General features: G+C 39.0%; 2 protein-coding genes across 5 annotated transcripts in view; one reads left to right on the forward strand and one right to left on the reverse strand.

The window, feature by feature from the left end:
• Positions 1-1,857: 1,857 nt before the first annotated feature.
• Pdzd11 (PDZ domain containing 11) lies at positions 1,858-5,473 on the reverse strand. 4 transcript variants are annotated; one of them, XM_005401618.1, is made up of 7 exons: positions 5,381-5,473; positions 4,513-4,612; positions 3,960-4,043; positions 3,700-3,756; positions 3,348-3,446; positions 3,044-3,104; positions 1,858-2,890 (listed from the first exon to the last, which is right to left on the reverse strand). In XM_005401618.1, the coding sequence occupies exons 2-7, from the start codon at positions 4,597-4,599 to the stop codon at positions 2,856-2,858; spliced, it is 423 nt and encodes a 140-aa protein (XP_005401675.1). In that variant the 5' UTR covers positions 4,600-4,612; positions 5,381-5,473; the 3' UTR covers positions 1,858-2,855. The 4 variants fall into 4 exon arrangements, with proteins under 4 accessions (XP_005401675.1, XP_005401676.1, XP_005401677.1 ...); XM_005401619.2 differs by having other exon boundaries at positions 5,376-5,473; XM_005401620.2 differs by having other exon boundaries at positions 5,300-5,387.
• A 67-nt stretch (positions 5,474-5,540) lies between these two features.
• Positions 5,541-26,446, forward strand: part of Kif4a (kinesin family member 4A) — a 124,333-nt gene continuing 103,427 nt past the window's right edge. The window contains exons 1-7 of the mRNA XM_005401621.2: positions 5,541-5,666; positions 5,952-6,092; positions 6,203-6,317; positions 9,105-9,295; positions 11,193-11,285; positions 14,870-15,036; positions 15,265-15,359. Coding sequence (XP_005401678.1) covers positions 5,973-6,092; positions 6,203-6,317; positions 9,105-9,295; positions 11,193-11,285; positions 14,870-15,036; positions 15,265-15,359 — 781 coding nt within the window. The 5' untranslated portion in view covers positions 5,541-5,666; positions 5,952-5,972. The remainder of the gene's footprint in view (positions 5,667-5,951; positions 6,093-6,202; positions 6,318-9,104; positions 9,296-11,192; positions 11,286-14,869; positions 15,037-15,264; positions 15,360-26,446) is intronic.

Consider the following 26,446-nt stretch of genomic DNA (forward strand, 5'->3'; position numbering starts at 1 on the left):
GTAGGGTGGCACATGGCTGAGAGGCAACAGTTCATGGTGGCGGAAGACAGCAAAAGCAACGAGAGGGACCTTTTCATGGCCAGAGGTTAGCAAAGCCACAAGGGAGGGAGGGACAAGCCTCTTCGGTCCTTTATACTGTATACAGGGTACCTGCCCTAGGCCAGATGCAGCAGCACTCACATCCTTAACCGTAGCCAGAACTATATCAAACCAATCAGTAGACTGATTTACTAATCATGCACTCTTAATCCCAGCATGACACACTCTAGACTGAGCCACCTCTGAAAACATGAGGATTTAGCCACCAATGGCTACATGAGGATTTTAGGGGACACCTAGACACAAACCATGACCCCCTACTCATACACATCCCTTTATGCAAAAGGCATTTAGTCTATCTTCAAAAGTTGCCAAAGTTCTAACAGTTTCACAATTGCTGAAACATCCAAGTCCCAAGTATCCTGAGGTTTAAGGCAAACTCTTAGGTGGGAGCAGCTGTACAAATGAAAATAAAGTTAAACACTTCCAACATTCAATGGCACAAGATAGACATTTCTATTCCAAAAGTTACAAATGGGAATACAAAGGAATAGGACCAAAGCAAGTCCAAAATTCAGCAGGGCAAACATTAAATCCCACAGCTCCACTTAAAGCATTCTAGGCAATGTGAGCTCCAAAGGGCTTGTGTGGCTCTGTCCCTATGGCACTTCCGGTGGTAGGAGCTCCCATGGTTTCTCATTGGGACCACCTCTGCTCCCTCCTTGTAGTTTTCCTCAGGCAATCCACATTTCTGGCTTCTCCACACTTCTGTGGTCTCCACTGCACCTTTGGCTTCACACATTGCCCTCTCAGGGGGCACACCGCCTAGCCTCCCAGGTCTTCTGAAATGTAGGTGGAAGCCTCCCTGGCCCAACAACTCTTCCATTCTTCATGCACTGAGTGCCATGTGGATGATGCCAAGGTCTACCACCAGCTGAAGCAGAAGCCAGGCTTCTTTCTCTCTTGGCCGTAGAGGTCAAGAGCCTATGAATCAAATCCCAAAGAACAACTTCCCTAGGCTACCACCATTGTGGCAGACAGACGCTTGTGCCACTGAGCTATATTCCCAGCACCACCACCATTTTGGAAGATGGTACTCTGGGGTGCTCTTCTCAAAGCAAAGTATTTCACTTTTGTAATTTTGAGGCTGCACAGGGTAGTTTCTGCTGCTTCTTGTGATGCTCTCAGGCCATCTTTTCTATTCTCCTATTCCTTCTGAGCAATCAGGATCACCTCTGCTCTATCTTTACAGCTTTACTGGAGTTTTCTTTCTGGCCAAACTCACAATGATTTAAATCATTCTGCTGGCCTCTTTGTTCTTGATTCTCAACACAGATCTGGCAAAAAGGCCCTAAGAGTAGCCATACCAACACCTCAAAATCTGGCTGCCTTGAAATTACTTCTGCCAGGTTAATTAGTCCACCACCCTTACTCTTACTCTCAGGCAAAGTCTCTGGACACAAGCAAAATGCAGACAAACTTTCTGCCAAGCCATAATGCACATGTCTGGAGTCCCAACAGCCAATGTAGTCTTCTCAGCAGAAACCTCCAAGCCTGGTCTTTACTGGCAGGATTTCTATTAGCCTTATTGTCTTCTGAGCTATGACCAGAATCTCTCATGCAGTACAGCCTAAGGCATTCCAGCACTACTTTTTTGATGGGCATCTCCAAACCTTTCCAAATTCTTCCCATAAGCCACTGCCAAAGGCTCCTGAACCACATGGTCAGGTATAGTTACAGTAGGACCCCAGTTTTCTGGCAACGAATTCTCAGTTACTGTTTGCTCTCATTGTGAGACAAAATACCTGATGCCCAAAGTTAAAGGCAGGAAAGGTTTATTTAGCTCAGTTTATAGAGGTTCCAGTCCATAATTGGCTGGCTTCAAAAGACAGGGTGGCAAATGGTAGAGAGGCAACAGTTCATGGTGGCAGAAGGTAGCAAAAGTAATGAGAGGGAGCTTTTCATGGTAGCCAGAGGGTAGCAAAGCAACAAGGGAAGGACAAGCCTCTTTCTGTCCCTTATATTGTATACAGGCTACCCGCCATAGGGCAGTATAGTACTCATCCCCTTAACCCTAGCCAGAACTATGCCAAACCAATCAGTGGGCTGATTTACTAATTACATACCCTTAATCCCAGCATCACATACTCTAGATTCAACCACCTGTGAAAAAGCCCATACTACATGAGGGTTTGGCGGGGGGGCACATCTGACACAAATTGTAACAGGCATAGATGCTGCTGTTTTTTTCCACTGACTTCTCTCTTTGAAAAAGCTTTTTCTTGTCTCAAGAGCATTTTATGTCCAATCATTACCATTCAAAAGTCACAATACTTCTTCAGTATTGTGTTTAACTTTCGAGGGGAGAGGATAGAGAAGGGGCAAAAATAGTGTGTCATTGGAGTCCCCAAAGTATATATGAAACTTCCAGTAATATAAGGATGGGATGAGATGGCTGGCAAATCAGACACAACATTCCTTTCTTTTTTTCCTACTGATTTCTACAATCAAAATGTTAACCTGGGTAAGCACCTAGCCTATGGTACCTAGTAAATGTCAGTTTCCTTTTCTAGCTGGGTTCTCTACGGGCTAGGCTTATCCCAGCCCTCATGATTCTTCTCCTTTCAGGGAATGAAGCTCATCTAGAAAACCAGGGAACTGAAAAGACAGTACAGTTTGGGTAATGCAGTTGGCTATTATGTCTCTGCATCTTCCCCACCCAATATGTCAGGAAGGGACTGAGAAAAGAATTTCCCAAGTGGCTTCCCTGGGGCCCAGCCAGCTCGTGTTGCAACCGTCTAGTGAGCTGAAACTCTCTAGTGCACAGTCCTCTCTTTTTGGCGATGATAATCTAGGGGAAAGAAGAAAATAAAAAGAAGGAATAGAACAGGTTATTTTCAGGCCTGAGCTTCCAATTTCCCATTCCCAGGTTCTAGTCATCATTAGTAACTTAAAAGAGTCCCTACATAGGTCTCTGCCAAGTAAAAAAGAAAGTGACACTTACTGTAGGGAAAGAAGCGCACACGCATGCTGATTTCACGGGCTGTCTTCAGGATCTCAACAGCCTGGAAAAAACATAGCAGCTTATACAAATATAGAGAAATAAACCATGGCAGAATCACAAAAGGAGGAATGGGATTTGATACTCCAACCCTCTGGGTCACTAATAGCCACTTCCCTCTAGTACATTTCTCAAGGACAGATGCTTTTGTACGAAGTTACAGACTAGGCTAACCTTGTCCAACTTGTCCAACGTGTCCTACCTGGGATGGCTTCTTGCATCACCACAGCCCAAGTGCTATTCTCACCTTGCTGTGCTCAATATCTTGGAAATCAACATCATTCACAGCCAGAACTTGGTCCCCTTCTTGAAGTCCTGCCCGATGTGCGTCTGAGTCAGGAATCACCTGGATGGGGTAATTTCAGAAGACTACAGGTGAAGTCCAGTGCTATTCAACTGTAAAGTGCTATTGTTTTTTTCTGTGACAATGGGAGACAGATGGCTTGTTTGCCAAATGGAAAATTCTGAGTGAGAAATTACCATTTATGCCTATTATGAGTCTATCAAGTCACCATTCTCTAGGCTCTTGGGGTATCAGGGTACTACAATCCGATAACAAAGGGAAGCAGCTATTCCTATTGCCTACCAGGCATACACACCTTGGAAATGAAGATGCCTAGCTGAGAAGCCTTTCCTCCTCGGATGTTAAATCCCAACTGCAAGACAAGAACACAGAACTGGAGCTCAAGATACACCACACAAGCACACTGAGTAGTAGCACGGTTTAATAGCTCAGGTTGTGTGTTTCTGAGGGAAATGAGAATTTTCAGGAGTGGTGTTTCCCAACCCATCCTATCAAACAGCCAAGTTCTCGTATGGACAAATCTAGCCTGGAGTAAGAGGCTTTCTTTAAGCTTACCTGAGCTCCAGGAGGCTTCTTCAGTGTGACAATTCGGGGCAGAAACTGGGTCAACTCATTGTTGTAGTCTGGGTGGTACACTCTCTGCAAGGCAGGAACCCCTGAAATCTTACTACCAGCCTTAGATGTCATACTTACCTTCTTCTAGAATATTAATGCATCATCCCCAAATCAGGAAAAGATAGGGTCATAAGCTCAATTTAGGTAGAATAAGTAAAACTGTCCAAATGAGTAATTGTTTAGCATGAGGACATACTAGCAACCCAGCAGCTCCCCACTTTTCACTTTTTAACAAAATGAAATGTCAGGCTCTGCATTTCCAGAATTCACTGGTATAAATGGAACCCTCATGGAAGCCTTTCATAAGAAGTTCCCAATGTTCCACTGTTGCTCACAATTCATCTTCTGGGTCTTTTGGCTAAAATAAGGGCTAAGATTCACTCTCCATTTAACTTTCTAACCGTGTCATCCTACTTTTTATGCATCATCTCATGCCCCGGGGGGTGGGGTGGGGGGTGGAAATTCCCTTCTCAGGAATACAGAAGGTTCCCACCTCATGAGGAGGAATCCATGCTGGGGGATTCTCATAGGCAGGCAGGAAAACCACCGGGTAGTCATCATAAGGAATACGGCTGTCCATCTTGGTCAAGGTCCTGGAAAGAAAGGATGAACTGAAGTAAAAGTGATTCAAAAGAGAGAGCAGTATACCAAGGTGTAGAAAGCAGTTCCAAGCTATCCAAGGCAGTCAGTCCACATTTAGGCATTAAGATTGAGAGGAGCTAGGCACTGTGGTGCACTGTAATCCCAGCACTCTGGGGCAGAAGAATCACAAGTCAGGAGCTAGCGCAAGCAACTTAGCTCGACCCTGTCTCAAAAATAAAAAAAGGTTGGGGTTGTACCTTAGCTGTAAAGAACCGCTGGGTTCAATCCTCAGTATGGGGTGAAGGGTGTAGAATAGAGAAGGACAAGTGATGGAAAAAACCTAAATGTATGGATGCAAAGCAACATGCAATATAGTACTACTCTAGAAACATGATCTCATTTCTCGCAAACATCCTGCAGAACAAAAGTTACCGTCTTTATACTAGAAAAGAGGAAAACAGGGTCGTGTCTAAAAATACCTACTTTCTTTTTTTTTTTTTTTTTTTTGTTTTTTCTCCAGTACCGGGAACCGAACTCACGACCTTGCGCTTGCCAGGCAGGCGCTTTTGCCGCTGAGCTAAATCCCCAGCCCTACTTTCTAAGTTTGAGGAAGTGCTAACTCCAGGTATCCAAAATCACCCTATATTCTCTAAAGATAATTAGTAACGATGGGGTCTTCACATCGGCTCTTCCCTCACCCCTAAGCCACCTGTAGATCCTCTTCCCACACCCTGCCCGAGTCCCGCGCTCACAACCGCGTAAACACCGCAATACCTCACCGGCAGCCAGGCCTCGGCAGCCCGAGCGGGCTCGCCGCCAATTCGGCCTGGGAACCGGAACCGGATGCTGGCTAGTGCCGAGTGGGGGCCGGGCTGTGGCAGGGTTGCCCGCCCCTTCCTAGTGCGTCATCCCGCCCGCGCCGACAAGCGTGCTCCGCCCGCAGGCTGTCGGCGCTTGGATTGGTTGCCGCCTCTGGGACTGATTTGAAACTTGGCGGTTAAAGCTCCGTTTGGGACCCAGCGCCAGGAGAACGAGAAAGACCAGGGGAAAGGACGTTACAGTTTGGTGAGTTAAGGGTGCACGCTTGGCTCGGATTTTGCCTTTCACGTACTTTGGGGCTTTGTGTTGTTTGGTCGCTGTTCCTGCTGTTTGTTTTGTTCCCCTCTTCATTTCAGATGCCACTTTACTCTTGAGAATGTCGGGCTGACGGGCCTATCCGTCGTGGCCAGATCAGAGAGAGCGAGAATAATCTCAGGAGGCAGCGATTCCAATGAGGAGGGCCCTTCTATCCTTGCCATCTTACGAAATACTTTAGCAAACTTCTCCCTCCCTTACCCCCGCCCCCCGCAGCGACGGTGTTGCGCTAGGGCCATGAAGGAAGAGGTGAAAGGAATTCCTGTAAGAGTGGCACTACGTTGTCGCCCTCTAGTCCCTAAAGAGATCAGCGAGGGCTGCCAGATGTGCCTTTCCTTCGTGCCTGGGGAGCCGCAGGTGCGTAGCAGAGTCCAGGACTTCTTTTCTCAGCAGGTGGGACTGACTGGCAGTGGGGGGGGCGTGGTCTAGCCTTTTTCCCCTAACGCCTTGTCCCTTGCGTTCTGCAGGTGGTGGTCGGTAATGACAAATCCTTTACCTATGATTTTGTGTTTGACCCCTCTACTGAACAGGAAGAGGTCTTCAATACAGCAGTAGCACCACTCATAAAAGGCATATTTAAAGGTGAGGCGATCTAGTTCACCGATGTTTCTTGAGCGTGTAGTTTGTGCTGGGTACAGTGCTTGGGTACTGCAAATCCAGGGATGAGTGAAACACAATTCTTGCCTTCAGAAGCCCCACAGCTAGCTGGGCATGGTAGCACCCTCCTGTAATCTCAGCAGGAGGATCATCACCTCGAGTTTGAGGCCGGTCTCGGTTACATAATGAGTTCATGGGCAGCCTAAACTACAGGGAGACACTGTCTCAAAAAACCAAACCAAACCAAAACAACACAAAACCCTCGAAAAGTCCACAGCCTAGTTGTGAAACCTAATAAGATTTGTGGAAGTCTCTGTTACCTTGAAGCTTGTTTGATACTGTATTTGCTTCCTGTGATTCTGTTTATCTTTGTATGGTACATGTTTTTGTTTGTCCTGGAACCTCATTAGAGTATAAGTTCTTTTGGTGGGTGCAGCTGCTGGTGAGTGTGCTAACCTGAGTTCCAGGCTTCAGTATTCATTCTATTATTTATTCAGAGATAAGTAATATGGCTTACAGACCATGAAAGAGTTCAAAGTCCATGGGGTAGGAAGAGAGGTAGATGATACATAAATAATTTTGAATACATAAAAGGTTTTTAATTTGTTGCACTTATCTTAAAAAAACTATTTTAAAAGTTGAAAATATGCAATAGACTCAGTCCTGCTATAGCAGTAGCACAGTTTTCATGCAAAGTGCTATGAAAAACAAAAGGATGACATTAATTCTGGGAGATTGGGGATGAATTTCACAGAAAAGGGAACCTTTGAGATTGACTGGTCTTGAATGATGAGAATTCTTTTAGGTGGAGAAAGGAATTTCCTACAGCCCCTGAGTACTATGGCCAGTTAGGCTTTAATAGGAATACCATAGCAGGGTTCTGTTTTGTTTTTTGTCTTTTGAGACAGGGTCTCATTATGCAGTTGAGGCTGGCCTTGAGGTCACTTTGTAGCCCAGGCTGGTCTGGCACTTGCAACAGTCCTCCTGCCTTAGTCTCCTGAGTGCTGGACTTACAGGTGTGTGCCACCATGCCCAGCTCCATAGCAGGGTTCTAAAGAAGATACAATGCCTGGATACAATGCCTGAGTGATGTCTAATTGTTATCTTAGTACAGTGGTTATTCAAAATTCAAAAAGGTTCATTTGAAAGAAGTAGAATTATGGCACACTAGTGCCTTAGAGTTGAAAAATGCTTTTGTACCTCATCTAGTGTGATTTTGAGCAAGCTCTTTTTGCTATAAAGGACGGTATTGGAACAGCTGACAAAACTGAAGTGGGATTTGAGGAATAGATGGTCGCAAGTGGCAATGCAAATTTCATTAGTATGATGGTTGTACTTGGTGTCATGCTTACAGTTTTAGTAGTTACTACTTAATTAGCAAATTATAACAATTGAGGTTATGGTGAGAATAGCCCATCTATTGTCTAAGTGTATCTTTTTTAAACCTTGCTACAGTTGTAGTTGGGTTTATCTGCTTTTAATTTCAATCAAAAATTTTAGTTTATAGGATGAAAGGAAAGTGCCGAAGTAATGACTAATTGGGACTTTCTGACAAAACAAAATATAAACATTTTTATTAGAACTAAACTGAAACAGAAAGACTTTGAGTCTTTCTGCAAACAGTACTGATTACATTGATGATAACAGAAAACATAGCCACTGTTCAATAGTGTATTCCATTTAATATATTAGAGAACACAAACAAGCAGAAAAAAACAAAAATCACTATCCTGGGAGATAAACATCAAAATGTTTATAATGGATATCCTTTGGATCTTTTCCTATGCATTTACTTATACTTTACAATTTTAACTTGCTTTTTTTCAGTTATTATCATGAACGTCTTCGAGTAGATAATGCTTTATCAATGCTGAAAAAAGTTAACGATATATATATATATCATGTTGAATCGTACCAAAGTGATAATTTTTCTGTGAGGATCCAGACCATATGGTTGGCATACATTTTAAGTTTAGGTAGGGAATAGATGGGTTTTCTTGGGGAGTCTTTTTGAGACAGTATCTCTGCTGTGCAATTCAGGCTGGCCTTGAGCTCACTTTGTAGCCCAGGCTGGTCTCCAACTCACAATGATCCTCCTGCCTCAGCCTCCCAAGTGCTGGGATTAAAGGCGCATGCTACCATGCCTGGCAGGAGTAGTTTTATCAATAGTAAAAAACACTGGTGCTGCCTTTTCAAATGAAAGTTCTTAATCAAAGAAATACAAGACTAAATCCCTTTAGAATACAGCTTTTAAGACTTTCATTAAATTCTCATAGTTTAGAATTGCTCAAGGTAGCGAGACAGAATTATAAATCTCTGAAAGGCTTTTAACTGTGGTTTTACCACATTCATTATCTTAGTCATATCTTTAAGTATTTGACTTCATAGCTTTTAAAAACTATCAAGAGGATACAATCTGAGGTTGGTATTCTTCTTTGCTTATTTTGAGTAGTGTGAAGTCCTGGCATCCACAGAACTTTTCTTTGTGTCTGCTATTCTTAAGAAATTCTGTTTTAGCCAGGCATGGTGATGTATGTCTGTAATCCCAGCACTTGGGAGGCTAAGGCAAGAGGATCTCTGTGATTTTTAAGGCCAGTCTGAACTACATACTGAGACCGTGTTTAAAAAAAAAAAATCAATAAAAATGGAAAGAAAAAAATTCTGTGTTAAGGTTGTAATCTCAATTTTGTTAGAAGTAATTGCTGAAGGAATTTGAGTGTATTGATTGAGAATATTTGAGTGTTGCTATGTATATGACCTCTGTTTTGCCAGGATACAATGCAACCGTCCTGGCCTATGGGCAGACTGGCTCTGGGAAAACTTATTCAATGGGAGGTGCATACACTGCAGAGCAAGAGAATGAACCAACAGTTGGGGTCATTCCTAGGGTAATACAATTGCTCTTCAAAGAAATTGATAAAAAGAGTGACTTTGAATTTACTCTGAAAGTATCTTACTTGGAGGTAAGTGATTTATCTTTAATTATTCTGAATTCAAAATTATCTTTGGGTAGAAAAATAAATCCCCCAGCACTTGAGAGGCTGAGGCAGGAGGATTGCTGCAAGTTCAAGGCCAGTCTAGGATACAAAGTGAGTTCAAGGCTAGCCTGAACTGCATAGTGAAACTGTCTTGCAAAGACAAAAAAAGAAATAGAGAAATAAAAAAAAAAAAGAAATCCAAATCAGATTTTTCCTGGCATGATTCAGATTAGTAAATTGTATTTTTAGTAAATTACATTTTAATAAATTGATAGAGAAAACTTACTGGCTCACCTCCCACTCTGCTCTTTTCTTATTAAAATAGTCTATTTAGAGCCAGGGATATAGCTCAGTGGCACAAGCACCTGCCTGGCAAGCGTAAGGTCCGGAGTTTGATTGCCAGTGCCAAAATAAATAAAGAAATAAATAAGTAAGATAGTCTATTTAATCAGATTATTAGAGGAATTTGCATTGCCATATTAAAAATGATAAAAATTTTTAGTTCTAGTTTGGCCTCCATTACTGATTCACTGTAGAGTGAGTGTGCGAAAAGTATTTGATTTTCCTTCGTTGTTTTGAGACTTAAGTTACAATTACCTGCTTCATAAAGAATGATAAAAAATCAGATGAAATACTGAGCTGTATAAGTGGCAATAGAATGTGTTTATTCAGCAGATATTTACTGAGCACCTAATATGTGCCAGATACTATTTTAGGCATTTGGGTGTATCACATTCTTGGAAGATATCAGTAGACAAAACAGATAAAAACCCCTGCCCCATAGGAGTTTGCATTCTAGTGTATATCAGCATACAAGTAGATCGGCCGATTATATCTAACCTCATGACACCAAAACCACATTTAATTTAACTATGCAATTATAAATTATATGTCAATACTTTACCCTAAAGATGAATATCAATATGTTAAGAGGCATAAGAGATACAGAGTTGGAAGAGAGGGAGTTAGACATCTCTAAGATTACTCTTTTTGATTTTAGGTTAGGCCAGTTGTGACCAAGATAATTAAAGACAAAAATAACTTGGGTAGCTAGCATGTTAAACAATAGCATCACCAATAATATCAATCAAATAATAGTGCTTACTATTTACTAAACTTTGTTCTAAGTACTTAAAATTCTGCTTGCTGTTGAAATACTAGTTGCTACTTCTCCATTTTTTCTTCCCTTGCTGTCTACCTCCATCCTTCCCTCCCACACAGACCCACTGCTTACATTTTAACGAAATATTTGAAGCTGATGCTGTTATGAAACCATTAAAGTACTGGGCATTCATGTAATTTTACATTTGTCTGCTATTTCTGTTTTTTTCTTTTTTTTTTGGTTTTTTGGTTTTTCTCCGGTACCAGGAACCGAACTCACGACCTTGCGCTTGCCAGGCAGGCGCTTTGCCACTGAGCTAAATCCCCAGCCCCTTGTCTGCTATTTCTAAGAGATTATATTAGGAGGGCAGTCTCAGCTTTGGGAATGTAGTTCAGAGCACTTACCTGGCTTATGTGGGTTCTGGGTTCCATCCCAGCACACAAAAAGTTGGGTGGGGAGAACAAGAGGGTACAGTTTCAGTTTTCTTATAAGTAAATTTGTGAATTCATTTTTATAAAATATCAAATGGTTACCTATAAGGTTAAATTCCTTTCTTGTGGTGGGGCTTGAACCCAGGGCCTCATGCATTTTTTGAGAACTACATCCTCAGTCCCTTAAAGTCCTTTACTTAATTCTAAAATGTAATACATACTTATTGTAAACAAAATTTTAAATATAAGAAGTTGCAGTGTATTTTAAAAGTTACCTATATGATCGCACTACTCAGAGATTACCACTGTTAATATCTTGTTTTTGCCACATTATTTTCAACAATATCAGATTTACAATGAAGAAATTTTGGATCTTCTATGCCCATCTCGAGAGAAAGCCTCTCAAATCAATATCCGGGAGGATCCTAAGGAAGGCATAAAGGTGTGTTTGTCTTTCATTTGATGTTATTAAAAATGTGGGAAACGACTAAAGTTCACATCCCTTTTCTTTGCCACTGTGGTTTTAAATGACTACTAATATCTTAGTCCTTCAGGTTTTGTGTGGTCCTAATTCCTTTTGTTGACCTAGAATTCCCAGGTGGGAGGCCTTATGGGGACGGAAGGCAGGGAAGACTCATTATTTTATCATCTTCCTGTTACTTCCTGAACGAATGGTAATGTCAACTAAACATTTATTAAGTGTTATGAGGCTGAGCTGTCCAGTGTGGTAGCCACGAGCTATAAGTAGCTATTTAAGTTTAATTTAATTAAAATTGAATAAAATTTAAAACTCAGTTCCTCAGATCTACTGATCACATATCAAGGATTTGGTAGCTATGCATGGTTTACATTGTGTTGAATAGCGCAGATACACAACATATCAGTGATACTAGGTAATTCTGTTTTATAGTATTATAATAGAATGTTATTAGAATGTGAAAAATTAAATATGAAGTGTTTAAAATTTGCAATACCACAGGAAGAAGAGTTCACTTATTTGGGAGTCTCTGGTATAGATACAGGATGAGGAGGCAGAGACTGAGTATTCAGAAGTGCGAAAATCAGGCTGGAAGTAAGAATCGGTACTACAGACTTGGGAAAATGTGGAGAAATATCTTAGCCATCTTCTCCTTTTCCTCTTCCTCTGCACAAAGAATAAACATTAGCTGGGCATGGTAGTGTACACCTATAATCCTAACCCTCAGTAGACTGAGGCAGGAGGATTGTCATGAGGCCAGCCTGGGTTGTGTACAGTAAGTCCCTGACTTAGAAACGAGTTCTGTTCTGGTAGAACGTTCATAAGTTGATTCATTCTTAAGTCCAACAAGTGAGTCTTATACTGTATTTCCACTTACGTTTCCATGGTTATTGCTTTGCGCTTTTTAGCAGTCTCCTTCATATCACCTTTGCTTTTCCTCTTGCTTACAGCACACAGCAGCACAACTGTGACAATGTCTGACAGACATGTGAGCTACTTCCGTGATTTGTTCACATGTGTGAATGTTTGTAATGGGAGGTCTATTTGTATCTATGTAAGTTTGAAAGTCGAATGTTTGTAAGTCAGGGACTTACTGTAGTGTGTTCACGGTCAGCCTGAACTACATAATGAAACCCTGTCTCAAAAAACAAAACAAAAAAGAAACATTGAAGGTTTGGAGTGCAGGTGAGGAGCAGATGCCTATGTTCCTGAGGGTTTGTTTGTTTGTTTGGAGTTTTGTTTTTGCCTTTTTGGCCATTGTTAGCTACGTACTAATGCAAGTTTGAAGGATGAAGTCTGATAAGTGTTATTAAAATGTTATTTTATGGAATACAGGAAGACTTCGCAGAGTGGGGATAAGAAATCTGGGCAGAATATTTGCACCACCAGAAAAAATGTTGGTACTAAGCTAGTTCTTGATCGTACTCTAAGCTTTTTTATCTCATGCTAAAGCAGGAATTAAATCCCAGCTATTGCTGGAAGTGTGATAGGCAGTTCAGAAAAGCATGGGATCCTGACAAAGATTAAGGTGTATAAGGACAAGTTTGTAAACATTTTTTCAAATAGGATAGATGGGATTTAAGTAGAGAAAATAAGTAAGAGTACTCTTGTAGTAAGGAATAACTTCGTCAGGAAAGCAGAATAGGTCTAGTCCAGTCTGTCTGGATTAGAGGATTTGGACTGGGAAGTAACAGGATATATGTTAGGATGAGTTTATGAAGCTAGGCTAAAGGGCTTAGTTTTTGAGAAAAGGAAAATAGCAAGTAATAGAACAGCATAGAAACTATTGGATACTTCTTAATGAAACATTGCCATGGCTACTTTCATCAAATTTTTATCTTATATGTGTATCTCTCCAAATATCTTAGCTCTTAGAGTTTAGCAAAGTATTTTAAAATCTCTTTGTATTCTCATTATCTAACACAGGGCTTAGTACTTAGGTGACATTTTAGGAAACAAGATTTTAGGAAGACTAAACAGAAATGAAGTGAAAAGTAGAAAGACTGAAATGAGAAAGACAAACTGGGGAAAGTGTTGTTTTATTTTTCAGACATTAATATGGACTTGAACTCAGAAGATAGGTTCAGAAAGGAAAAGGAAGAGGTGGATTCAAAAGAAGAATGGCTAGAAGTTGATGATAGGTGGGATATGGAAGAATGGGAAGAATTGAAGGTGATCTGAGGTTTTGAGGTATAAGAACTGAGGTATTAATAGAGATAGGAATAGAGGAGGAAATCAGTGTTGGTGGAAGGAAGATGAATTTGGTTTACAGTGTACTGTTTTCAAAGTATACACAGGGAGTTAGAAATAAAGAAATATTGGAGCCACAGATACTGATTTGAGAGCTATGTAGTAATAAAATCATAGCATATTGAGATTAGAAGGGATTTCATCATCATTTAGTCCTATCCAAGAGATTTCAACTTGTATAAGTTCTCCCAGGTAGGTGCATATCAAGCCTAAGATTATGCTCTGGCTTTCTAATCCAGAGAAAACAGTACCATGCTATTTCCTTTGGTAAAAATGAAGTATAAAATGGGTAAGGGGTACTTGGAGGCACATGGAATCATTTGGAGGATGAAGTAGTAAAGAGATACCACAACTGATTGTGTTGGACTTAGTCTCCTTTGGGATCAAAGTTTACTTTTACTTGTGACTCCCTGGAAGTCACCTTGCCATTGCTACCCTAAAATCTGGAGGTCTTCTCTAGATCCAGTATTGGCTGATACCCTTATTTCTGAAGTTCCTGGGCGAAGATTAGAGACCTTGGTTTCCAATTACTTCACAGAGTTGCTAGTTTAAACAGTCCTCATTTTTACAGGTATTCTATTTGTAGAGGTTCTACTGCAACATCAAGACTTTTTTTTTTTTTTTGACATGGTCTCACTCTGTAGTTCAGGCTGGCCAGTGGGGTCCTGAGAGGGGGCGATGGGAGATTAAGAAAAAACTAGACATATACTAAAGGGAAAGCTAGGACCAGGTGGGACCTGACCTCTAAAGAGGCAGCAACAACCCAGCACAGTCTGCATCTTTATTTATACATAGTAAAAAGAGGAGAAGCATGCAATGAAGTTGGAAGTGCAAGTTCTCAGTGCTTTGCTGAGAATACTGAAAGTGAAACATTCTCAGAGCTATCTGTGCTGTAGTTAGCAGGGAAGAACATCAAGGCTAGACTCCTGCTGGACTGGCCTTGCCCTAGTCCCAAGGAGTCCACCGACCTCTAGCTCAGCCATGGCTCAGCTGCTCCCTACACTTGAACTCACTTGCCCAGGCTGGCCTTGAACTTTCGGTGATCCTCCTGCTGCAGCCTCCCAAGTGCTGGGATTACAGTGTGTGCCACTTTGCCCTACCAAGACATTTTCTTTAAAACCACCAGTCCCTATATAGTGTACTTCAGTTCACAAACTCAGTTCTCTCCACCACTCTGGTCCCAAACCAAACTAGATGAGAACTGAATCAAATTTCCCCATAAGGTCAACATTGCACCTTAACCATTAAATTTAATTTGAAGTATGAATCATAAAGAAATTTTTCTTTCTTGGAATTAGATTATAGGACTCACTGAGAAGACTGTTTTTGTTGCCTTGGATACGGTTTCCTGTTTGGAGCAGGGCAACAACTGTAGGACAGTGGCCTCAACAGCTATGAACTCCCAGTCCTCCCGATCTCATGCCATCTTTACAATCTCCATAGAGCAAAGAAAGAAAAACGACAAGTAAGTTAAATTTAAAGAGTCAAGATTTTTTTTTTTGTTCTGTTTAGGTTGAATAGGCTGCATCTTCAGTTGATTTGACATCAAACATCAGTATTGTGAGCATTAGTGACCAGTGGAGCTATTTTTATTGACTTGAAAGCAAACGAGAGCTGGCAGATCAGCTTTGATACTCAGCTAGTCTCAAGTTTGTGTACTCTTCTCATTTGTGTACTCCTGTCATCATCACAGGAATAGCAGCTTTCGTTCCAAGTTGCATCTTGTAGACCTTGCTGGATCAGAAAGACAGAAGAAAACCAAAGCTGAAGGGGATCGTCTAAAAGAGGGTGAGAATAATTTAAGGGCACACTTCCAGATACGAACTACTCTACCGTACTGTTCTTGGTATTGTTGGTGTTTTGACTGGGATATTTAAGATCACATTGTAATAGGTACATTTCAAATTAGAAGCTGATTTCACGCATAGTAAAAAAAGTTTCTTTCTTTCCCTTTGCACGCATTCTGTAATCCAGGTATGAGATTTCAGTCTGACCCTTAGTTTGATTTCATCTTCTCCAGGCAAGTTCTAGTTTTGTTTTATCTCCTCAACCACTTAAGATTAAAAATCAATATCCTAATTCTGTCATTCCAAATATTCACTGTCCTTCCCAGTTTGCTGTCACATGTGTACCCTACCAGTATGATTTCCATATGTTTGTTCAAGTTGTTGAATTTAAACGATAAAGCTTCTGTTGCTAGAAAAGTCCCATATGTTATTAGAAACCTTCATCTAATATGATAGTTACTTGGTGATCTGCATGTTTTGGGAATGGTTCTTACGGGATTATTAATCTGTCTAACAAAAATTAACACCCAGTTTCTCTTTTTCAACTTTGTTCTTTAAGGATCGCATAAAAGGTTTTGTCAAATGTCTTGCTAAATCCAGATATGCTATGTCTACCGTGGTTCTTATAGCTACCACCTTAGTAACAGTATAACAAAGAAATAAGGATTAACCTTTTTCTTAGTGAATTCAAGCTGTTTCTAGTGCTCATTCTTCGTTTTGTAGGATGGAAGAATTTACAAGTTGGCCAGGAATATAGCTCAATGGCGCAGTGCCTGCCTGGCAAGCGTGAGGTCCTGAGTTCGATTCCTGGTACCAGAAAAAAAAAAAAAAAAAAAAACAGAAAAAAGAATTTGCAAGCTATCCTTATAAAATCCATTTGAAATTTATTGGTCTGTAATTTATGGATTAACATTTACCCGTTTTTTTGGAAATTGAAATTACATCTCCCCAGTTTTCTAGCACATTTTTCTCCATGATTCCTCAAAGATCACTGACATAGCTTCAGCAGTCACATTTGGAATTACTCTCTGTTCTCTAAGCTATTCCTAATTCATTTGGCATTTGAACTTTTATTAAAATAGTTGGGTTCTCACTTACTCTACCTCAGTCATATTTTTAGTCAAAAGAGGGAAACAAAAATAGTAATTGAAGAATTTTACCTCTTTGTCATTTGTCATTAGAGCTGGCACAGAACAGAGACTTACTTCATTCAGTTTTTGTTCTGAATGTATTCTAAAATGCCCTTTTAGTTCTACATTTGCACTTTGACATTTAGCCTTGTTAATACTATTTTTAAAGATTCTTTCTGGTTGAGGAGCAGGGTCTTGTTATGTAGTTCGGGCTGGCCTTGAATTCATTTATGTAATACAGGCTGGCTTCGAACTTCTGGCAATCCTCCAACCTCAGCCTCCCGAGTGCTGGGATTACAGTTGTGTGCCACCGCACCTGACTTTAAAGATTCTTATACCTTCTTTATATTCTTTTAGGTGTATAGTCTCAGTTGTTTAATTTAATAGATTTATTAGATATAATTCACATACTATAAAATTCACCCACTTAAACTGTAATGTCTGACTTTAATATATTCACAGAGTAGTGTAGGCATCACTACAATCTAGTTTGAAAACATTTTATCACCCTGAAAAGAAGCATCATACCTGTTATCACTCATTCCCAGTTTTCAACCCTTTCCCTAGACTGAGGCAGCCACTAACCTACATTCATATAAATGTAGTCATATGATATGTGGTGTTTTGGGACTGACTTGTTTCATTTAGCATAAGGTTTGCCAGTTTCATATATGTTGTAGTATATATCAATAGTTCATTCTTTTTAATTGCTTAATAATAGTCTACTGCACAAAAAAAAAAGGGGGGGCCGGGGATATAGCTCAGAGGCATAAGCGCCTGCCTGGCAAGCGCAAGGTCCCGAGCTCGATTCCCAGTACCACCAAAAAAAAAAAAAAAAAAAAAATAGTCAATTGTATGGCTATAGCACATTTTGTTTATCTATTCATTGCTTGCATCCAATTTTGTGAACATGCATATATAGTTTTCATGTGGACAAATGTATAATTTTTCTTGAGTATGTACCTAGAAGTGGAATTCCTGAGTCATATTAACTCTCTTCAATGTCCTTTTTTAAAAAAATTAAAGTATGATTAACATACCATAAAATTTGTCCTTTTTTAAAGTATAAATTTCAGTGGTTTTTGGTATATTCACAAAGAGTTGCATAACCATCACAATAATACTTTTTTAAATATTTTTCTCCCCTCAAAAACCAACTCATACCCATTAGGAATCACTCCCTATTTTCCACCAGTCTGCCTCCTCCTCATAAGTAATTCTCTGTATAGATTTTTCTATACTGGCCATTTCATATAAAAGGAATCATGCAGTTTGTGGTCTTCTGACACTGACTGCTGTCATATAGCATGTCTTCAAGTTCATCCGTTTTGTAGCATGTATCAATATGTTTTTATTACCAAATAGTATTCTGCTATATGGAAAAGTAAATTTCTCTGAGTATCTATCAAAGAATGGAATTTCTGGATCATATAGTAGCTCCATGTTTAACTGGTTGAGTAACTGGCAGACTGTCTTCCAAAGCATCTGGTCTGTGTTACATTCTCATCAACTCTATAGGAGGGTTCTAATTTCTCCACAATCTCACTTGTTAGGTCTTTTTTTGTTTGTTTGTTTGTTTTTTGTTTTTTTTTCCGGTACCGGGAATCGTACTCACAACCTTGCGCTTGCCATGCAAGTGCTGTGCCGCTGAGCTAAATCCCCAGCCCCTTGTTAGGTCTTTTTAATTGTAACCATTCTAGTGGGTGTGCAGTGGTATATAGTTGTGGTTTTCATATATATTTCCTGATGGCTAATGTTGGGCATTGGTTCATGTGCTTATTGTCAATTTGTACATCTTCTTTGAAAAAATATCCATTCATATCATATTTAGGTCTTTGGTCTACTTTTAGTTAATTTTTTATATGGTGTGAAATAGTTGTCCATCTTCAGTTTACATGTGGGTATCCAGTTGTCTCACCATCATTTGTTGAAAAGGCTATTTTTTCCCCATTGAATTTTCTTGGCCTCCTTGACTAGAAGCACTTAAGAGTCTCTATTCCACTCATCTATCTATATATATACATATCCTCTTATGTTAGCAACACACTGTGTTTATTACTGTGTATTTGTAATATGTTTTGAAGTTGAGACATGTGAGTCCTTCAAGTTTATTTTCAGGATTGGTGTGGTTTTGGCTTTGGCTTTTTTTTTAAATTTTTAGAGTGTAAATTTTATGCTTCTTGTGTTAAATTTATTCTTTTCAGTATCATTGTAAATAGAATTGTTTCTTGATTCTTTTTCAAATTTTTATTAAGTCTATATATTGATCTTGTATCAGCAACTTTAAGAGCTTATTTATTAGTGCTAATAGTTTTAATAAAGTTTGTTAGAATTTTTATATACAAGATCATATCATTTATCATTTATATCATATCAAGATCATTTCCTGCTTTTTTCCAGGTTCCATTGGGTGGCATATTGTTTTCTATCCTTTGATTTCTAATCTGTGAATTTTTTTGAATTAAATATTTTTCTTGTATACTGCCTATTGTTGGATTTTGTTTCTTGATCCATTCTGCCAATATGTGTCTTTTGATTGGGGAATTGAGACCATTCACATTGAGAGCTATTATGAGAGGTATTGAGTTATTCCTATCATTACATTATTTTCCTATATTGATTTCCTTATTTTTTCCCCTGTTGCTTAGCTGTTTATCCTATCAGATGTTCTCATTCTTTTTGACTTATTGGCATTCTTGGCTTCACTTTCTCAAATATATCCTTGAGAAATTTTTGTAATGTAGGTTTTGTGGTCATGAATTTCTTGAGGTGTTCCTTGTCATAGAATAACTGCAGGATATGTAAGCCAGGGTTGCAAGTTGTTTTCTTGTAGGGCTTGAAACACTTCAAACCCTCTTGACCTTTAAGGTTTATATAGAGAAGTCTGCTATAATTCTAATGGGTCTACCTCTATATGTGAATCCATTTTAGGCGTGTTTTCCCAGAACTCATTTGCAAATCGGGTACTTGCTGTATATATGTGGGATCTATTTCTAGACTCTGTCCTGCCCTTTAGTTGGTTTTTAAATTTTTGTTTTTTGTTTTTTGAGATAAGATCTTGCTGTGTAGCTCAGGCTGGTCTTAAATTCGCTATGTAGCGCAGGCTGCCTTGACTCATGGTGATCCCCTCCTCAGTCGCCCAAGTGCTGGGATTGCAGGTATCTACTACCATGCCTGGTGGTTTCTTTTATTCTTAACCCTTTTAATGTCTAGATTATAGTATGTTTTATTCTCTAGAAGGGCATTTCCCATCACTTTTATCAGAATTGTTTTGATTATTTTCTCTTCTAAATGAATTTTAGAATCAGATTGCCAGGTACTATTAAAAGTATTTTTGTAATTTTTATGGAGCATCGAATTCAATTGATAAAATAATTTAAGGAGAATTTAGTTTCTGTCTAGGAGCATAACCTGTCCCTCATTCAAGTCCACTTTGTCATTAGTAAGGTTTGTGGTTTTCTTAACGTAATTTCTTATACTACGTATTTTGTTAGATTTATTCCAGAATATTGTAATTTTTGTTACTATTTTGAATATCTCTTTCTATTTTTCTATTCCTGTCTAGGAAATGTAATCATACATTTTGAATTTTGATCTTGTATCTCACCACCTTGCTGAATTGGTTTTGTAATTTCTCCTCATTTCTCTGTCAAGTGTCAGGAATTGGTGAGGCGGATATTCCTGCTATTTTCTGTGGGGTTTTTTTTTTGTTGTTATTTTTAAGACAAGGTCTCACTATGCAGTTCAGGCTGGCCTTGAGCTCACTTTGTAGCCTAGGCTGGCCTCGAACTTGCAGCAATCCTCCTGCCTCAGCCTCCCTAGTGCTGGGATTACAGGCATACACCACCACGCCCGGCATTCCTGCTATTTTCAAGTAGACATTTTGGTCTCTTCCTTTCCAACATTTCTGTCTTCTTATCTTTTATTAGTATAAGGTCGAATAGTACTCTAACAAGAAAGTTGCTAGTGTTTCACTTTTAACTATCTACTGTACATTTCTGGCAGAAACAGTTATCAAGATAAGGAAATTACTTTTATTCCTAACTTGCAAAGAGTCAGTTGCCCATTTTTTGTATGTGTGTATAATGCCGAAGAGTGGGTCCAGGGCCTCATACATTCTAGCCAAGTACTGTACATCTGGGCTTCACCCCAAGCCCAAGAATTACATATTTTTAAAATAAGAAATGAGTGCTGAATTTTGTCAGTGATTGGGAATTAATTGTTATATAGTTTTTTCCTTTTTTAACTTAATGAAAGATTGAATTATAAAAATAAATTTTCTGTCGTTTCCTGAACTGACCATGAGAGACTATTCTTTCTGTACACTGCTGGATTTGATGTCTAGTTATCAATTTAGTATTTTCTCAAGTTGGTCCTATGAGATAGTGGCCTATAACTTTTTTGTATATGTGCTCTCCTATTAAAGTGTTACCAACAATATAAAATGTTTGGGAAACTTTTAGTTCTTTTCTATGCCCAGATACAGTTTATATAACATGGGAGTCATTTCTAAAGCTTTTTTATTAGTACATATTTGTCATTCATATTGATCACATTCATCATTGGGAATTTGTACCTGTACATAATATATCTTAGTTCTTTTTTCCCCCTTTCCTCTTCCCTCCCTTCAGCCCTTCTTCCCCTCTCCACGTATAAAACTTTGTTTCCATTTTTTTCTTCCATTCTCTTTTTTTCCTTTGCCCTTCCTTCCCTCCCCTGACCTCCTCCTCTGTTTCCCTTCATTTGAACACGTTCTTCCTGCTTCCCAATAGCTGTCCTCCGTTGTGCTCCTTATTTACCCTTTGGGTTTCTCATACGAGAGAAACAGTGTGATATTTAAACTTGTGTGTCTCATTTATTTCACTTAAGAGCACGGTCTCTAGGTGCATCCATTTAGCTAGAAATCCTCAAGTGTATCCTTTCTATGGCATTGTATATAAAAACCACATTTTCTTTATCCATTCATCCATTGATGGACTATTAAAAATTGTGCTGCTATAAACATGGGTGTACATATATAGTGATATATAGTGGTATATAGTGATATATAGTGACGTATAGTGGTATGATGCTTTTAACTCTTTTGGGAAGATACCTAAAAAGGGAGTAGTTGGGTCAAAGGGAACCTGTAGTGAAACAAATCCCAGGTAGCTTTATTTATTTCAGTTTGCATCTGTAAAATACTAGAACTGTTTTACAAATACACTGGCCTAAAATTTAAAAAAATGCTTTAATATAATCTAATGTTCAAATTTCCAGTTGTCTCATAGGTTTTATGTATTTGGATGAAAATCTAAAATAAACAAAGTCCACACGTTCTTACTGCTTGATAAGTCTTTTAAATCCCTTTTTAAATTTATTTATTTATTTATTTTGAGACAAAGTGTCACTATGTAGTTCAGGCTGACCTTGAACTCATTCTGTAACCCAAGCTGGACTTGAACTTACAGCAACCTTCCTGCCTCAGCCTCCCAAGTGCTGGGATTACTACATTGTACACCACCATGCCTGGTTTTTAAATCTTTAATCTATAGGTGTCTCTACCATCTCTCCTTACCCATCGAGTTCCTGGAATTTATTTATTGAAAACTCAGGTTACAATGTAGAATTTCCCAAAGTCTGAATTTCATTGATTCTAAGTACATGTAGTTTAACGAGTTCCTTTTTTTATCTGTATTTCCTACAAATTGATAGTCAGATCTAGATATTTAATTACATTCAGGATCAGTTTTTTTCTTTTAGCAGCACATATTATTTGGGTATGTCTCTTTTGATGGTATAGCTTATTTATTTTCTATTGTCCTTTTCTGAAAAGATATATTTAAAGCCATACATTTCTTCTAAGTGCCACCTGTATGTAATCTTATAATTTTGAGAAACATTCTTGCTTTTCACTTCTAAATTGAATGATATTTGTCTCTCATTTTCTCTCTAACCTTAGGTAGAAGGTGCTTCTGTTTTCTTTTTCTAATTTCTAATTTATTAAATTAAGATCAATGAATGTGTTATTTCTTGAAATTTAGCATGATACATGGTTTGTCTTTATTAACAACATACATACACACACACACATACACACATATATTTGTGGTGATGGATTGAACCCACAACTTCATGCGTGGTAGGCATGCTACATCCTCAACCCTCCATATACCTGTATAGTTTAAGAGTTTGCACAGTATTTTCCTTTGGGTATATAATCATATGTACACATTGAATTAGCTTGGTAGTTTTATTGTTCAAATCCACATGTTCTTGTTACTTGTATGTTTTCTCACAACATGAACAAGGATTTGTCAATATCTCCTTGTATTTCTTTGTTTATGTTATATACTTTTATGCTATGGTGCTGGCTGTATAAAATACTAGGGCATACATTATCTTAGAGCAGCCGTAGTAAACTTATGGTACACATGCCACAGCCAGCTGTTGGTTATCACTGAAAGCTCTAAAAGGTTCCACATCAGTGTCTTACAAGATTGTATCTATTTTGTCTGATTGGTATTACTTCATCTACTTTCCTTTTGTTAGCCCTTATCTACTAGTCTTTTTCTGTCCTTTATGACAGTTGAAACTGTGTAGCTTGATTTCCTTCATTCCTACCAGAGCTAATATTCTCTTTTAACAGGGGGTTTTATCCTGTATATTTTTATGTCTTTGGAGGTTTCTAGTCATTGACTACTTGCCCGCTAGCCTAATCCAGCTCTGGTGCCACAACCAATTCTCTTGGCCATTGTCCCAGAGCTCCTCCCTATTTTTGAATTCACTACTTTCAAGTCTGCAGTACTAATGGAGTTAGTGTCACCATTTTACAGTTTTCTCATACATTTTTTTCTAATGTTAATCTGATTCATCTACTGATGATCTTGCAAGGTTTTAGCACAGTTCCATATCTACCAGTGACAGTAACATCTGTAAAGACTTAGAGACTCTAAAGGAATTTTATTCAATTATATGAGAAGGTTTTACCTACATGTCTGAATTTCTTAACTTCAAAGCTTCAGTTTGCTCATTTGTAAACTGCAGTCATATCTTGGTACTCAGCTGCTTTGAAACTCATCAAATTTAGTACTTGATGCATTTTAACAAGAAAACTTTGTCCTGGTTGTTCATTTGTTTTATACGCAAAGTGCACTCTAGAATTTAACAGTGTCAGTTGCCCCATGACTCGCTACTCTTCCGGTGAAAGCATTTATTGGTTGCTTGTCATGTTTGGTACTTGTTGCACCTCTCGGAACCAACAGTGAGTACCAAGGTACCATTCCAGAGTTTGAATATATACCCTCTTAGAGTTGTGAGGATTAAGTGAACTCACGTTTGTAAAACATGTAACACAATTCCTAGTAAATAGTAGCCTCTTCGTAATTATTAATTCCTTCTTTGGGGATTTTACTTGTGAGTGGCGACTAATGAGGAATACTGGGGCCCTACTAATGTTTATGAACAATTTTAGCTGAACTAAGACTGCTAGGAGCTTGATAAGGTGCTTGAGAACATTTGAGGTAGATTCAGAGGGTGGAAGAGGGTTTTATGGTTGTGGCGTCTAACAGTGGAATTAAGTTTTCTTTAGCTACCAAATCACCATTCCCAAAGGCAAGTCTCCTGTTAGAGGGCATTGCTTTCTCTCTATCGAGGGGTAAGAACGTTACAGTGTTTTCAGAGGGTGGATACAGCCCATCAGAATATTACTACTACTGGGCATGAGGGAAAGGAGGTGTATTCATGCTAGATTTGGTTTGAGAGGCAAAGAAGTTGATGAAAAAATCATGATTGAGTCCTGGATCAAGAGAAAGATGCCAGTAGCTGAAGGGAAGCTAGTAAGAAAACAGGAACCATGTACTGTCATTCGCCACATGATGCTGTTTTGGTCACTAGTGGATCACGTATACAATGGTAGTCTCAGAAGATTATATCTCCTAGTGCCGTCATACTCATCGTAGTTTGTGTAAGTCTCTATGATAGTAGTTTGTGTATCACTCTATGATATTTGCAACCATGATGAAATGCCTAACAATTTCTCAGAAGATATCAAGTGACATATGACTATATGGAGGAAGCAGATGGTGGAGGGAGAGGTAATGAGTTTGAATTTGGACATATCAGATTTGGGACGAATATTAAAAGTTTCAGGAGACTTTGAAGATACCGATAAGTAATACAACAACCATGGTTAATTTCCTCCAACTTTGTCTGTAACTCTGTTTTGTTTGTGTTGTTCTTGTGCTATTTCATAAATGGATGTCTTTTTGTTAATATATTTTTCTTTTGTTTTTTAAAATAAAAAAAAATTTAAAATTTCAGGGGAAAGTGGGTAATTCAGGACAAGAGCTTAAAAGCAACATCAAGGCTGGAGATAAATACTGGAATCTATGGGTAGGAAAGTTGTTAAGAGAAAGAACAGATAATGATAGAGCCAACACACAATATTCATAAGAGCATTCACATTGTAAGCACTCATATTTTAGCACCCTGTCCCCCCCCAGCGTGTCTGGGAATCACTCCTGGCACTGCCGGCCATCTTTCTCATCAGCCTCACTCCCGTAATCAAAGAAACTGAAGAAATGGAAGAGGATGGTAATAGCTAGCAAATGAAGGTAAGAATTTCTCTAAAGAAGGGATTGTCATGTGTGTCAGATGCCTCAGTGCAATTACATAAGGTGAAGACTGAGAAAAGATAACTAGACTTGTCCAGTGAGGTTGTTGGTGATCTGTGCCAGAGTAGTGTAAGGAGTTGGAGCAGGTTGCACCATACTAACGGGTGAGTTTACCATTCTACGTGTTTAGGTGATTATCTTTTCCATTGATTTCTTTGTTCTTGTATCTTGTAATAATATATCACAGTATCTTGTGTTGTTCTAAACTTAACATAAATGGTTTCATAGTATATGTGTCTTTTGTAACTTTTCTTAACATTGTATTCTTGATATAAATCCATCAATAAAAATAAAATTATCTCTAACAGCTTATATTCCTATTTTTTAATTCTCTTATTTTGTATTCATTAGCAGGAAGAAGGATAGGTCTCTGTGCTTGCTCTTACATGGTGGGCCACCCTCATGCTGAAGGGTGTGCTTCTTTTCCAACTTTTTTACTTGGCCCAAATTTGCTCTTTAGAGCCTGTTTCGTTTCCTGCCTTTAATAAAACTTCCCTAGCATTTGTGCTTGTCTTCACCAATTCTTTGCTCATGACAGAAAGACCCTAGAAACCAGCAGGAGACGCCAGCACCCCAAAACCTGGTAACATTTGGCTTAGCCAGGCAGGAGTGCAGGTCCTGCTGAACTTCAGCTCCCTTTTTCTTTTTCCTGTTTTTCATTACTCATTTAAAAAGGAGAGGAAGGGGAAGGGTTGAGGAGGTTGAAGGATATATCCTGGGCTTATAAAGTTGTTTTCCTTATGAGAATCATTTCTGAATTACATTGGAATGGCCTTCATGTTTCATTATTTGGAATGATAGTTGCTGTTGGTTTTGGTAAATGGTATCTAATACTTTTAATTCCAGAAAGTCTGAAGTGCAAATTGTCGGTTTCCTGCAGCAATTTTATTTCATCGAAGTCCTGTTTTAAGTATCCTGCTTGTTCTCTTTAGGTTCTAGGCCTCTTAGGTCTATCATTTTTTTGCTTTGCCTGCTCTCTGAGGCTCACATCTCCCTACTGGGGCTTCTCAAGTCACAGCGACGTGTAAATAGGGAAACCATTGGGATTTCTACCAGTGAGCCATTGCTGCTGCAGCAGGTGTGTTGTCAGCCAGCATGTCAGAGCCTTGAGGAGACATCAGAAATGGAAACTCCTTCATCACCTTACTCTCTGCTTTCAAACCCACGCTGCAGCTTCACTTTTTTGGCTGGCCCTGGCACCTGCTTTGCTCAAGGCCAGCCAATGAACTACATCTGGGAATAATATCTTTAACCTGCCATCTTCCCAATATCCAAGTATGTTTTAAAAAAGGATGCTGCCAAAC

Source organism: Chinchilla lanigera, unplaced genomic scaffold (assembly GCF_000276665.1).
Source record: "Chinchilla lanigera isolate Chin_1 unplaced genomic scaffold, ChiLan1.0 scaffold00074, whole genome shotgun sequence".
In the NCBI taxonomy this organism is placed as follows: Eukaryota; Metazoa; Chordata; class Mammalia; order Rodentia; family Chinchillidae; genus Chinchilla; species Chinchilla lanigera.